Here is a 13,825-nt window from a genome sequence, read left to right as displayed (position 1 = left end):
CAATTTTGAAAGCAAAAACAAGAACATGCATTAAAGTTTAATTTACAGATAGTTCCATACTACAGTTGATCTAACTATATAGATATATTTTAACAATTATTACTGAAACACTGGCATGGGTACCCCTTGTTAAGATACATACAAGAGTGAAGATTAATTCTATATGATCACAGTCATTTTACTGATTAAAAATGGGGGGGAAAAAGACTTGGTGAGTGGGTAATGGAATCTTAGTTACTGATGAGAGATTGAGGACAATTTGAAGAGCATCAATACAAAACAAATTTAGGAATGAAATTTAATACACAAACACACACACAATATATATACATATATATAGAGAGAGAGAGCGAGAGAATAATTTAAATCAAAATTGACAATTCTGTTGTAGAAATCAGAGACAGCAGCTATCCATGGAAAGCAGCAGCATCACTGGTTCTACTCTATTGTTAGAATGATGAATATATCTTCTGAAAAAAAAAGACCAGAAAAACAACTTGGCAGAAACAGTATTAACAGTAAATCTCTCTTGCTGTCATCTATATCTCATAGTCCATTTCAGTGAGCTCAAGCTAAAAGGTCATTTGGAGGGCACTGAACTTGAAATTAAAGATAAGCTAAACATCTTTGTAATCATTTTAATATTTTGCTGCCCATCTTTAGTTATGCTTCCTGTTTCTCCCAAATCACACCTGTCTCCTCACTGGATCCCTATTCGGTACAGAATCAGTTATAAACGTGCATCTGTCTGCTCTATTCAGCTTCCATGCTGGTCCAAGATATTTGAAGACATTATCCATATTGACATATCTTCTTATATTATCTACATCCCATCTCATTAGATCCATTTTTCTGATATTCTTCTTTGTATCTCATGCCTCCTGAAACCTGGAGGGGGTTAAGCTAGTGTTCTCTTGACCCCCTCCCGGGGGGGTCACTACCTTGTCGTGGTCGGGAGGCTTAGTGGCCAGTGATCGAGCGAGCTATGTCGGCGGGGGCATCAGTTTTTCTTGGGGTTTACTGCTCTAGTCCCAGGTCTTAATTGACAGCCTACATAGCCATTGTAGCTGTTCAGGCTGAATAAGTGGTGGTTTTTGTACTGATGCCCCTGATAGGGCTTCCCACACCGAACAGGTCGTGAGTGAGGCCCAAACTAAAAGTGACCCACTGTCCCTTTCGCTATTCTCTATTCTTCTTTTTACCACCTCTTTTCTTTCCTCAGCTCCCTATCAAGCCTTCTTTTCCACATTCTTTTTTCTCTGCGGCCTTCTTCAGGCCCGCCGTGTTTGCCGTGCGGCGCGACCTGTGATGGAGGGGAATGAGATCCTGGGGATTAAGAGAGCACGCTGCTCTCAACACATCCCTTTGGCTCGGACTTCTCCTAAGACAGGCGGCACACATTGGCCTGTGTGTGTCAGTCGGCTACCCCTTCGTGGGTCAAGACTGGCAGTTTGGAGGCTAGCAAGGATAACCCCCGTAATGCTTGGTTCTCTGTCCCCGGGAGCTGGCCATGATCGGGGGGGAACACGTTGGAGCTAAGCTGTTAGTCGTATATCCCTCCCGAAACCTGGAAGGGGTCAAGCTGGTGTTCCCTTGACCCTGGCCCTAAGTTGGACCCCATGGTGGGTGGGTAAGGGAGGGATGAATATACAATTATTAAAACCATGACTTCCAAATAAATACACCCCCCTAAACTTGGCAAAAGAAGGAGACCAGGAACTGATGACTCGGACTCTGATTCGGAGGTTGGTGAGACCTCTGGATTTTGGCCGTCGTGGCTTGTGGTGGAGGGCGCTGATGACAACAATCCCTTGTCGGCTCTCACCCCCTTCGATATCCAGAAGGGCTTTCAGTGCCTGGCAGGATCACTGAAATCAATCAAGAGGCTGAGGGCTGAGGAGCGGAGCATTTCTGGTGGAGACAGAGTCCAAAAGGCAGACACAGCTTCTGCTCAAGGCGACCACTTTTGTGGATAGGGCGGTGAGGGTTTCCCTCACAAAGGACTGAACTGTTCAAAGGGGGTCATCAGATGCCCGGAGTTGAGAGGAGTGTCTGAAGCAGAGAGCGAGAGCGAGCTGCCCTCTCAGGGAGTGACCGACGTTTACAGGGTGACAGTAAGGAAGGGGTCGGACAGAGTCCCGACCAACACATTTTTCCTCACCTTCTGCTGTCCGAATGTCCCCAAGGACATTCGAGTCGGATACCTGCTGGTGAACGTAAGCCTGTACGTGTCGTCCCCTCTAAGATTTTCAAGTGCCAGAAATTCGGACACGTGCGGGACCGCTGCAAGGAGGAAGAGGCGTGTGGCACCTGTTCAAAGGCGGTGCACCAGGGCGAATGCGTCGGTCCAGCCCGTTGTGCGAACTGCGGAGGCGGCCACCCGTCCTCATCAAAAGACTGCCCCGCCTGGAAAAAAAAGAAAAAGAAATCCAGAAGGTGAAGACGGAGAAGAAAATGTCTTTCTTTGAGGCACGAAAACAAGTAGAGGCCGCATTGCCTAAGGCGTCTTACGCCTCTGTCGTCAGACCCAGGATGGTGGACGTCGCGGTCCAGACGACGTCCACAGGGACGCAGACGGACGACGTGCCTACCTTGATAGAACCGTTGGCCTCGGGTGGAGGCGCTGTGTCCACCCCTTCCCATCCTGTACGGCGGTCCTCAGGGGTTGCTGGGCGGGAGCCTCGGGCGGCGGCACGGTGTCCGCCTCCCGTCCCCCCCCCACCCCCCGGCCCCCCTCGTCCCGCCTCTCGTCTGCCTGGCCCTCGGGCTGGCGGGAGTAGCCAGAAACCCCCGTACCTCCAAAACTCAAGGAGGGGAGGGTTGCGGCCTCGGCGGGATCGGGAAAAGCCGAGGTGGTGGATATTCCGGCTTGGTCGGAATCGGAGAAGTTAAGTTCCAAAAATAGATACGCGATCTTGGCCGACCTTGAGCCACCGCAAGCAGAGGAGCAGGGGGTAGCAATGGATTAGGCTGCTGCTTTATTTTTTTTTTAACCTTTTTAATGGCAGTGATCCACTGGAACATCCGTGGGTTCTATGCCAATTTCCAGGAACTTCAGCTGCTTTGTCGTGTCTTGAAACCATCAGTGCTGGCGCTGCAAAAGAGATGGCAAGGTTTTATCTCTCTCTGGTTTTAACTCCATTTTTAAACCCGCTCAACTGAAGCAAGAGGGATTGACGGGAGGTGTCGCTCTTTTTATACGTAAGTCCCTTTTATACAGTACAGTTCCTTTAAGCACCCCTTTACAGGCGGTGGCAGTCAGAGTCACACTTGAGAAAACCATCACTGTCTGCTCTCTGTACCTTCCTCCTTCCGTCCGTGTTCTGAGGCAGGACCTCATGAACCAGGTCGACCAGCTCCCACGACCGTTTCTACTGTTGGGCGACTTCAATGGCCACTCCCCGCTCTGGGGAAGTGAGGTGACATCAGCCCGAGGTCTTCTTTTGGAAAACCTTCTCTCCGATATGGACCTGTGCTGTCTTAACGACAAGTCACCCACTTACCTTTATCTGTCCTCTGGAAAGCTCTCATGTTTAGATCTGTCGGTCTGCGATCCATCGTTGGTCCTGGACTACGAGTGGAGAGTGCACGACGATCTGCTCGGGAGTGACCACTTTCCTGTCGTCCTCCGCCCCACAGATGGGGAAGGTGACTCTCTGCCTGACCGCCTGAATTATGACAAAGCCGACTGGGGAATTTTTACCACGAAGATAAGAGCGGAGCTGCAGGAAGAAACAGTATTAAAAAGCAAGGACCCTGCTGACACTCTGACTCAGGTTGTTTTAGACTGCGCCAAAGCAGCAGTCCCATCGTCTACCTCCAAGCCTCAGATGCCAAGAACGCCCTGGTTCAACGCGGAATGTCGGGAGGCCCGTAAGTCTCGGAAGAGAGCGCAACGACGCGTCTTTCGGAGACTGGAGACCGATGCGTTCGAACCCATCAACAGCTGAGGGCGAAAGCCAGGTATGTTTTTAAAAAGAGCCAGAGAAAGTCACGGAGAGATTTTTGCTCTTCCTTAACCTCCAACACACCCAAGAAGAAAGTGTGGAGGGTTAAAAAAAACAAAAAAAAACAAGGGCAAAAACGTCTGCCCAACTTTTCATCACCTTAAACTTTCAGACGCTATGGTCACAGAGAAGAAAGCAGTTGCCAATTTGCTTGCCTCCACAATTGAACTGAATTCGAGATCTGCTAACAAATCTGCTCGGTTTCTCAAAACCAAAAACCTGACAGAAAAAACACCTTGCAACTTCTCTTCCGACAACACAGAGAGCTACAACCTTCCTTTCACTATGAATGAACTAAAATCTGCCCTTCAGACCTGCACGGATTCCTCTCCAGGAATGGACGAGGTCCATTATAAACTCTTAAAACAGGTTCCCGAAACCTGTATGGACACCCAGCTCAAAGTTTACAACCACATCTGGATCACAGGCTTTTTTCCACCCTCCTTGGGGAAAGCCCTCATAATCCCGGTGCCAAAACCGAGAAAAGACCCCTCGAACCCCTCCAACTACCGCCCAATAGCACTGACCAGCTGCATCTGCAAACTGATGGAGAAGATGGTCAACAGTAGACTGATGTGGAAACAGAGACCGACGGCCTTCTGGTGAAAGAACAGTGTGGTTTCTGCAAGCATCGCTCTACCGTTGACCATCTGGTTCGTCTGGAAACCACTGTAAGAAATGTCTTTGTAAACAAACAGCATGTGGTGGCCATATTTTTAGACTTGGAGAAAGCTTACAATACCACCTGGAAATTTGGAATCCTCTCGGACCTGCACAAGCTCGGTTTCCGAGGACACCTGCTCCACTTCATCCACAAATTTTTGCAAGACAGACAATTCCAGGTGAGGGTCGGCACCACCCTGTCGGACATTCACGAGCAGGAGCTGGGTGTCCCACAAGGGAGCATTCTGTCACCGACTCTCTTCAGCATCAAAATTAATGACATCGTTCAATCCGTTCAGAAGGGATCGGACAGCTCGCTGTTCGTGGACGATTTCGCCTTGTATGCAACTGGCAGCACGTATGCCAGCATCCAGCGACGGCTTCAGCTCTGCGTCAACAAAATCCAGTGTTGGGCAGAGGAGAATGGCTTCACCTTTTCGTCCTCCAAAACTGAATGTATTCATTCTCATAACTTTCGCCAGTTCTATCCGGACCCTGAAATCTGTCTGGGAAAATCCACCATCCTGGTGGTCAAGGAAGCCAAATTTTTAGGGGTCGTCTTTGATCAGAAGCTGAACTTCCTCAGCCATATCAAACAGCTGAAAACATCATCCGAGTTGTGGCACACACGGATTGGGGTGCTGATAAGAGAACTCTCTTGCACCTCTACAGAGCTCTGGTCCGGTCCAAACTGGATTACGGAAGTGTAGTATACAGCTCGGCCAGACCGTCTTACCTGAAACTGTTGGACCCTATACACCACCAAGGGCTCCGTCTCAGCTTAGGTGCTTTCCGCACCACCCCTGTGCACAGCCTGTATGCAGAGGCGGGGGTACCGCCTCTCTCCAACCGCAGACTGAAGCTGACCCTAAATTATTATTTGAAATTGTTCTCTGAACCTACAAACCCTGCTTACGACGCTGTATTCAACAACCCTTTCGACAAGAAATTTAAAGACAACCCAAACTGCATCCCTCCTCTTGGACTTAGAAAATGCCGATCTGGATGTCAGTGACATCTCAGATTTCTCCAAGTTCCCTGACAGCCCTCCGTGGACCTTCAGAACACCTGAGGTCCGATTCGATCTGGCCTCGTACCGTAAAGACTCCACCAGTTCTCTGGTCTACAGAACTTACTTTTCGGAACTCTGTCACACATTTCCCACTTTTCAAAGAATCTTCACTGATGGTTCCAAGTCAGAGGATGGAGCCGCTGCATCTGCGTTCTGTCCCGCCTTTCCTGACCGGCCCGCAACGGAACACATCCTGTCTGACAGCTCAGTGTACACTGCGGAACTGACCGCACTGGTTCTGGCGGTAAAAATGGTTCTCTCTTCGAAACAAAAAAGATTCATGATCTTTTCTGACTCCTTGTCAGCCCTGGAGGCGATCGCCTGCAGGAATATCACTCATCCCAAACTGCTGGAATTTTATGAAGCTTTTACTCTCGCAACGAAGAAAGGATACGAGGTTGTGTTGGCCTGGGTTCCCGGACATGTTGGCATTCATGGTAACGAAAGGGCAGACCTGCTGGCCAGGAACGCTGTAAAGAAAGAATTATCCAGATCCTTTGTACCATACACAAACATGAAGCAGAAGGTGAACACTTATGTTAAGGATCTTTGGCAAGAGGAGTGGAACACCCAGATGGACAACAAGCTCTTTCAGATCCGTCCAGACCTAAAAGAGACCCTCCCTTCAGGGGTGAAGAACAGAAAGGAGGAGTCTGTGCTGTGCAGACAGCATGCGGGGCACACTTTTTTTTTACTCATTCTTATTTGTTGAAGGGGAAGAGGCCCCTCGATGTATTCCCTGTGATGAGCCTCTCACCGTGAAACACGTGCTCCTTGATATGTTGGGATCTGCATGACGTTAGACGCAGACATTACACGGCGGTTTCTTTGAAGACTTTGTTTCGTGATGTCCCTCCGTGGGCGCTGATGGACTTCTTAAAAGAAGTGAACATTTTTAACCAGATTTGAAGGTTTTAAACTATGGAAGTTTTTTAAACTTTGGAGTGGAAAGTTTGAAGTGGTGACTCGTTTTAATTGGTTGGGTTTTTTTTTATCCTTGTAGTAGTTATTGACGCGGCGATAGCCTTGAGATGGTCTTAGTGGTCGGCGAGGCTCTAAGCACCATAATTTCATTTCATTTCAACTTTTATTTTGTTATGATTATGTCATTTCACAATACCTGTTCTTTTTCATTCCACGGTTTGATCTGGCTGAAGTAACTTAGATATGGGGCTGACAGCAGGTGAGATTGATTGAAAGAGACCCTTAGGGTGAGAAATGTTTTGGTAATATATATGTACATATTTGGCAGTCTGGATATATTTTTCTAAAAGGATTGTAAGTCCATGATTTCTTGCAATCCCATGATTTCTCTCAAAAATCCCACAATCTGTCTCACTTTGAGAGAAATCGTGGGATTGTGAGAAAGTGTGGTCGATTCCCTCCCACGTTTTCTCCCAACTGCGAGAAATTGTGGGGATGCGCCCCCACGATTTCTCACAATATTCCTTTGTCTAGGAGTTGGTTTCTTGTCTTTTACCAGTGCAAATCTTGGAGGAAAATGAGAGAGAAAAGAGAAAGAGGGGGGCGACAACAATGACGACCGTGACAATGACAATGGTGTAAGCAAAGATATCAACAGTAATAACACTGAAACAGATATATTTATAGTATTTCACATAGGATGGACTCCAATGCATCAACCTCAAATTCAACATCGGAATTAATAGCAAACAATGAAATTAAGTCAATGTGTATAACTCAAATATAATATACCAAGACTTAAACTGAATCTTTACCAGGGAATAACATCAAAATGATTCAACTTTCTACATAAATGTGACAGAAAAAGGTGTTTCACAATGCTTTACCCTCGCGAAGGGAGTGTGAAAAGGGGACCAAATAGTTTTGATGTTTGCTGTGATGCATCCTTTTCTGTCACGTCTATTTATAATGTTCTTCATTTCATGCTTGTTCGTATGTTCATCTGTTTGTGTTGGCATCCTGTTGCATGCAAGATTGACTGAAAATAGATTCTCTGTTACATGGAAGACACTCAGAACATGAAAATATTATTTTAAAAACAGTGTGAAAGAACAAATCAACCAGTCAAGTAAACACACAAAAGGAAACATGCACTCGCGCGCGCACACACACACACGCGTGCGTGCGCGCATACAGACACACTCACCCACTCACTCAATCACACACATACACATGCATGCACACTTTTTTTTTTATTTTATAAACCAGTACTGTGCCCCTAACGTCATCATCATTATCATGATTATCTTTGTCATTATCCCACTCTTTCTCTTCCTTTTCTCTCTATCCGTTTTCCCAAAGATTTGTAATGGTAAAAGATATGAAACCAACCCCGATGACAAAGGAAATGTTTTTGATAAAATAAGGAGGTCTTGCCACGCTTTTTCACACATTGGGAGAAATAATGGGGGCGCCCCCTACAATTTCTCGTAACTGAGAGGAGATGTTGGAAGGGAAAGACCACACTTTTTTCCAATCCCACGATTTCTCTCAAAGTGGGCTAACAAGGATGTTGGTAAGTACTTCCATTCATACTGGAGTTATTTTATTTGATTTTGTTCAGTTTTATTTGTTCAGGAGTTGGAATAAAAAGCAGGGAAGTTTCCAGAAGTAAAATGACAGAAATGTGGTAGTTCAGCATGCACACACACACACACACACACACACACACACACACAAACACACATGCATATATGCATGCATCTGCGCGCGCGCATACACACACACACACACATATTGTCTAAATTTGATGCAGCATGCGAAAACCTGGCTAAAGTCATACCCAGCTATTAGCCATGCTTTAAAAAACAACAACACTTCATTAGGCTCAAAATAATGAAAATCAAGATTTTTTAAAATACAAATTTCGCATAGTTGAAGTCTTATCTTTACTGTTGGTAAGTATTTTATCACAAAACTGCCTGAAACGGTAGTAGTTTCAATGTTTTCAACAGGGCATTGGTACTGCTGCACAACTTAAGTTGCAATTTCTTTTTTAAAAAATTCAGAAATTACAACTGATGATGTAGCTATGAACTTATAGACTACATTTTGTAAAAGTTATTTTGATCTGGGATCTAAAGACGAAGAAAAGATTCGTAAGCATTACAGAAATTTTTGTTGTTGTTCAAACACATATGCAGCCTTTGTCTCTCATTTGAACATTCACTGTCACATAGAGAGAAAATATGAATTTTCCTGTACTTTTTTTCATATAGAAAGTTTTAGTTTACTTAATGCTGAATCTTTTGACACCAAATACATGTTGAAGATAATTCTTGTCAGTTTATCCATTTGTTCTTTTCAGGCACATCAAATCTGAAAAAAACATTGGAAAAAAAACTATGACAGATAGATCAGTTCTGTTGTGTGTGTGGGATTTTTTTGTTTGTTTGTTTTTTGTTGTTGTTTTTTTGTTTTGTTTTGTTTTTTAATATGTTAATCTGTGATTTCTAAACTTTCTTAAAGTATATAAATGTCAAAAATGATAAATTTCGATATTGGCCCGGTTTTTGCATGCTGCCTCACAAATATGAAAGTGAACAGACATTAATCCAAGAACTGTTACCACTACACACACACACACACACACACACACACACACACATGAAAAGAGGCTACAAAAACAAAATTACAAGAAGTATCGTTTATCGACATTCTTCCACAACAGATTTACAGCAGTTTCCAAAACATACTATCACACAACTCACTGAGTTTTCAGTAATATATGCTATATTTACTGACTACAGTATTTAGATCAGCACTTGAGATGATAGAGAATGCCCACTTTTGCTTTCTTCAGAGCAGCAGCAAAACAGTACAAAAATATGTTAAAGAACTCCATACATGTACTTTCATACTCTGTTTGTTTTATGGGTAACTGAAGGACATGCAGATATTTATTTCTGTAAAGGAGCTCTTTCATGAGCCCAAAGTGGTGTGTGGGGAGACAGGGTGTGGGGGCACGGTTGGTGGTAGTGAATAAGTGAGTGAGTGAACTGTCTGTGTCAGATGAAGAGGGAAGGACGGAAGAAACAAAACATAAAGTGACAGAAAAGAATAATAAGAGGAACCACTGAGCAAATTGAACATGTAATACATTGGAAATTATCAGACTCTGTACTCTATGACTTTCCATAGAAGGGATAAAAGAAACAGAGAAGAAAACTCACAAACTAGCTTTCAGAGCCAGTTAAGTGTTTCGTGCCTCTACAAAACTGTGCAGAATGGATCATGCTCAGTACCAACATCTGATATGGATTCAGTGCTCACGTTCAGATTGCACAAAAATCAGCAGCACAATTAAGGGCTGGATAGCATCAGCAACCAACAATCAAAAGTTTGCTTTGCATAAAGAAATTTCCGAAGGTTACACTAATTCCATAGACTTGGAAAAATTCTTAATGTTACACAAATGGGCAGCATAAGCAATCTTAGAAGTGATAAATTTGCATAGTGTGAAGAATTTTTCTTTGTGCTAATTCAATGGACAGGAAAATTAATAAATGTGAAGCAAACTTGGAGCTGGTTATATCAATTATGCAACCCAGGCAAGGTTCTTTGTTCCCCCAAACTTCTGAACATTGTGGTGGATGATACCAGCAGAATGAAGAAGCTAAGCTGCATGAGTGGATCTGGTTAAAGTATGTTGTAATACCTTGAAACAGTCGATCTTGACTCATTCTGATGGGAAAAAAATGTCCTTAGAAAATTTTAACACGCCATTAGAAAAATTACAAAGTCATAAAGTATCTATATTAAAAAAAAAAAAAAAAAAAATCTGAAGCCTTAAAGTTCATTCTGCTTGAAAGACCTAACCATTCCCAGTTGAGCTGGGACTGACTGGGTTGCATTGCCAACAAAATTCTATTTAGTGCTTTGTGGCGATGGACCCAGATTTGCTGGAGACAGATGGGAGCCAGCAGTGACATTCACCTCACCTACCTACTTGAACTCCATGAGAAGATGTCAGCAACAGCAAGGTTTTGATTTCCAAATCGCCTTTCTCATATTACACAAGTAACAACCATCATTGCCACAGTGAAATGAAGGTCACCATTTACCTCTTCCACCAACTTACAATTCAATAATTAACAAAAGTTAATATGTATCATGGACTGTGAAGAAAGGCACAGAAAGTATAAAATGAAAACAAATGCAATTTCAAATCAATAGAACTTACAGATACTAAGAACTAACACCTCAAAGGATATGCTCCTGTAGACTGTTAATCAAGAACTTAACATGGCAGCAAGATATCCATTTATAGTATTAGACCCCATGTCAGTATACATTGTTAAAACCTTTTTTTTTCACTGAATTTATGTTAGGAACCTGACCCTCAAAACCTTTGACAGTTTTTTTAGTTTCCTGCTTTACAATTAAAAAAAAAGAAAAAAAGAAAAAAAAAGCAGCTTCGTAATTCTGCTTTTATATTAACTGCACTTGTTGACAAGTTCATTTCTGTTCCATTTTGCTCCATGAAGAGAATGATTTGAAAATGTTTTTATTGTTGGTTATACAAGAAAAATTCTCGGTTTAAAGCATTTTATATAATTTAACTTTCTTTCTTGTAAATCACCATGAGCTCTTACAGAGAAACGGGACTATAAAAGTGTACATATTTATTATAAATCTGAATGGTTTTATACCACAAGGATGTCACTGCAGATTCAAAGTTAAATTTGTGAGCATTTTGAAAAAAACACAACAAACAAGACAACTGAAAATTGTGTCAAAGAGACAACTCCAAATCATGTCAACTCAGTATCAAATCAAAGTGACAACTGAAAATCTGAGTGACACTGCCAGTCACTTGGCTCTGTCTGCTGGTGTATAATGTTGCTTTAAAAAAAAAAAAAGTGTTCAATTTGTGTCAAGAATTCACTGGTGTCTCTCACAACTGGCTTATTAGTAAACATTACACATGTATCAGTTGTGTTATGACAGACAGACTTACCATGAAGGGCAGACCTATGACAGTTCACCTGATGGTCATCCTTCTGCCTCATTGTTCTGTGTGCTGGGTATGGGTGTGCATGCATTTGTGTGTGTGATACATATGAATATGCTTCCCCCAAAAGGTCCGTACCCCCTTTCTCTGGCATGCACACACACATATCCTTGGACACCCTCACAGACACACACACATGCATATATGTATATGCACATACTCAGTACATATGCACATGTTTGTCTAATGTCACTTACAGTGAAAAGTTGATAAATTTATTGTGAAAAGATGATGAACTAAAAAACACACAAATGTATGAATACATCACTAGAACACACGAACACCAACTGTCACAAACTCGCATCTTATCACACTTTCATTTCAACACCACAGTCACCACCCTCAACTTTGATTAGAAGTTCTGAAAGATGAACTAAATCAATGCCATTAATAATGCTACACATATTACTGTCCAACTGTTCAGAAAGAACTCTGTTGAGGGAATGGTAACAAACGAATTCCAACAAAGCAAAACAATGACCACAAGACAGAGATTGCAAATCTGGATGTTCTGATATTTCACGATAGCATATGGATTGTGTGGAACAAGCACAACATTAATGCATTTGCATATCAGAAATGATTAACACTAGCCTTGTAGTACCTTTTGGTACTAGTAATCTTCAGACAGACTTTACAAAACAAGAAAAGGAAAAAAGACAACAGTCACATCACACTCTTCTGTTGAAGTATAACAAGAAAAATGCAGAATCAAAGAAATATTTGCTGTAATGATCTGAACAATGATTTAGGAGAGATCGTCATCCATGTCTCTGTGTCAGCTGTCAGTCTTCAAAGAGCTGTTCCGCTGAGCACACATATGGGTCGGATGGTAGACAGGACAGGTCCTCAACACCGAAGAACTTGGTTGCAGGATTCACAAGACCGGAATAACACACACAATAATTATGCAGTCACACAATCATCATCTTGAAGAGAAGAAACATGCAAGAGTTGTCCAGTGTCCAAATGTTGTTGTTGGTTTTTTTTGCCAGTGAATTTCACTCAGTCCTGATACCTGTAACATTGTGTGGAAATGGGTAGCTTGTCCTCTGTTGATATCTCCAGTATATATGTAACAGAGCAGTGGACTGCTGTGAATGTCATCCAGCCCTGATGTCTTCAACATGACACCCCGTGGTTAAAGTCATTAGCTACCTAAAGCAAATCAACACACAGCAGGAGCTTATATAAATCAAACAGAGAAAACATTGAAAGAAAAGGGCAGGGGGAAAACCCTGAAAACATTTAAAAAAGAAAAAAAAAGGGGGGTTGGGGGGGTAGAATCTAATTTCTCTTGAATGTGTATTTGCCAGACCAAGCTCCTTTATTTTCTTCAGTCTCATGATGCATAATAACTATGTTTTCTGTTTATAAACATCACAATTCACAATCAAAGACATAAAAGAAAAAAAAATCACAAAAAAACTCGGAACAAATAGGACTGAAAAGAGAATTTGCAGTAGCAGTTGACAACTGATGACAGGCAGACTCCAAAGATGAATTGAAGATACAGGAGGAGGGAGGGTGGGGAAAACAGGAGGCGAGACCAGGTCATTCACCACATGCAGCATGGGTTCTCCCCCTTTGTTTCAACAAATCACTGGTGTTCAACACACAGTGTCACCACTCACAAGGTCCACACATCACAGCCACTATACTGGACAACACGGAAAAGATCCATCCAGAAACCAACACAGACTGAAATTCACTGTAAGGGTATATGGGGACACAGGTTTTTATCACAAACTGCAGTATCTTTTCAACACACTCCCCCTCCCAAGTCCCCACACACACGTTGAGTCACACAGCGACACACAAAAAGGAACATCCCCCTTCACCATCACAGTCAGTGAGGCTGTCAACACCATCATCAGGTGCGGATCATCCTAATGGCGTTAAATCACATCACCATCGGAGTCACACGAAATTATGGCCTATGTACAAATGCAGAGGGAAATGTAGAGTATCACATATGATGCATTAACTTGAGTGAGCAGGTCTGTGTCAGTATTTGGATTTGGCATGCTTTGATTTGACTGGTTTGGGTGGAGACTGTGCTTCTAGCAACTTCCGGGCCATCTC

General features: G+C 43.0%; 1 protein-coding gene across 5 annotated transcripts in view; it reads right to left on the bottom strand.

Annotated features, from left to right (window-relative positions):
* Positions 1 to 13,825, bottom strand: part of LOC143282248 (cys-loop ligand-gated ion channel-like) — a 250,067-nt gene that overhangs the window by 11,248 nt on the left and 224,994 nt on the right. For 4 of the 5 annotated variants that reach the window (XM_076587847.1, XM_076587857.1, XM_076587851.1 and 1 more), the window contains one exon: positions 1 to 13,825. This exon is cut by the window's left edge and continues 11,248 nt beyond it. In XM_076587847.1, coding sequence (XP_076443962.1) covers positions 13,748 to 13,825 — 78 coding nt within the window. In that variant the 3' untranslated portion in view covers positions 1 to 13,747. The other variant, XR_013055232.1, reaches the window with a different exon arrangement.

This window comes from Babylonia areolata, chromosome 1 (genome assembly GCF_041734735.1).
Source record: "Babylonia areolata isolate BAREFJ2019XMU chromosome 1, ASM4173473v1, whole genome shotgun sequence".
NCBI classification, from domain to species: Eukaryota; Metazoa; Mollusca; class Gastropoda; order Neogastropoda; family Buccinidae; genus Babylonia; species Babylonia areolata.
Note: the sequence above shows the minus strand (reverse complement) of the source record. Positions and strands in the feature narration are given on the sequence as shown.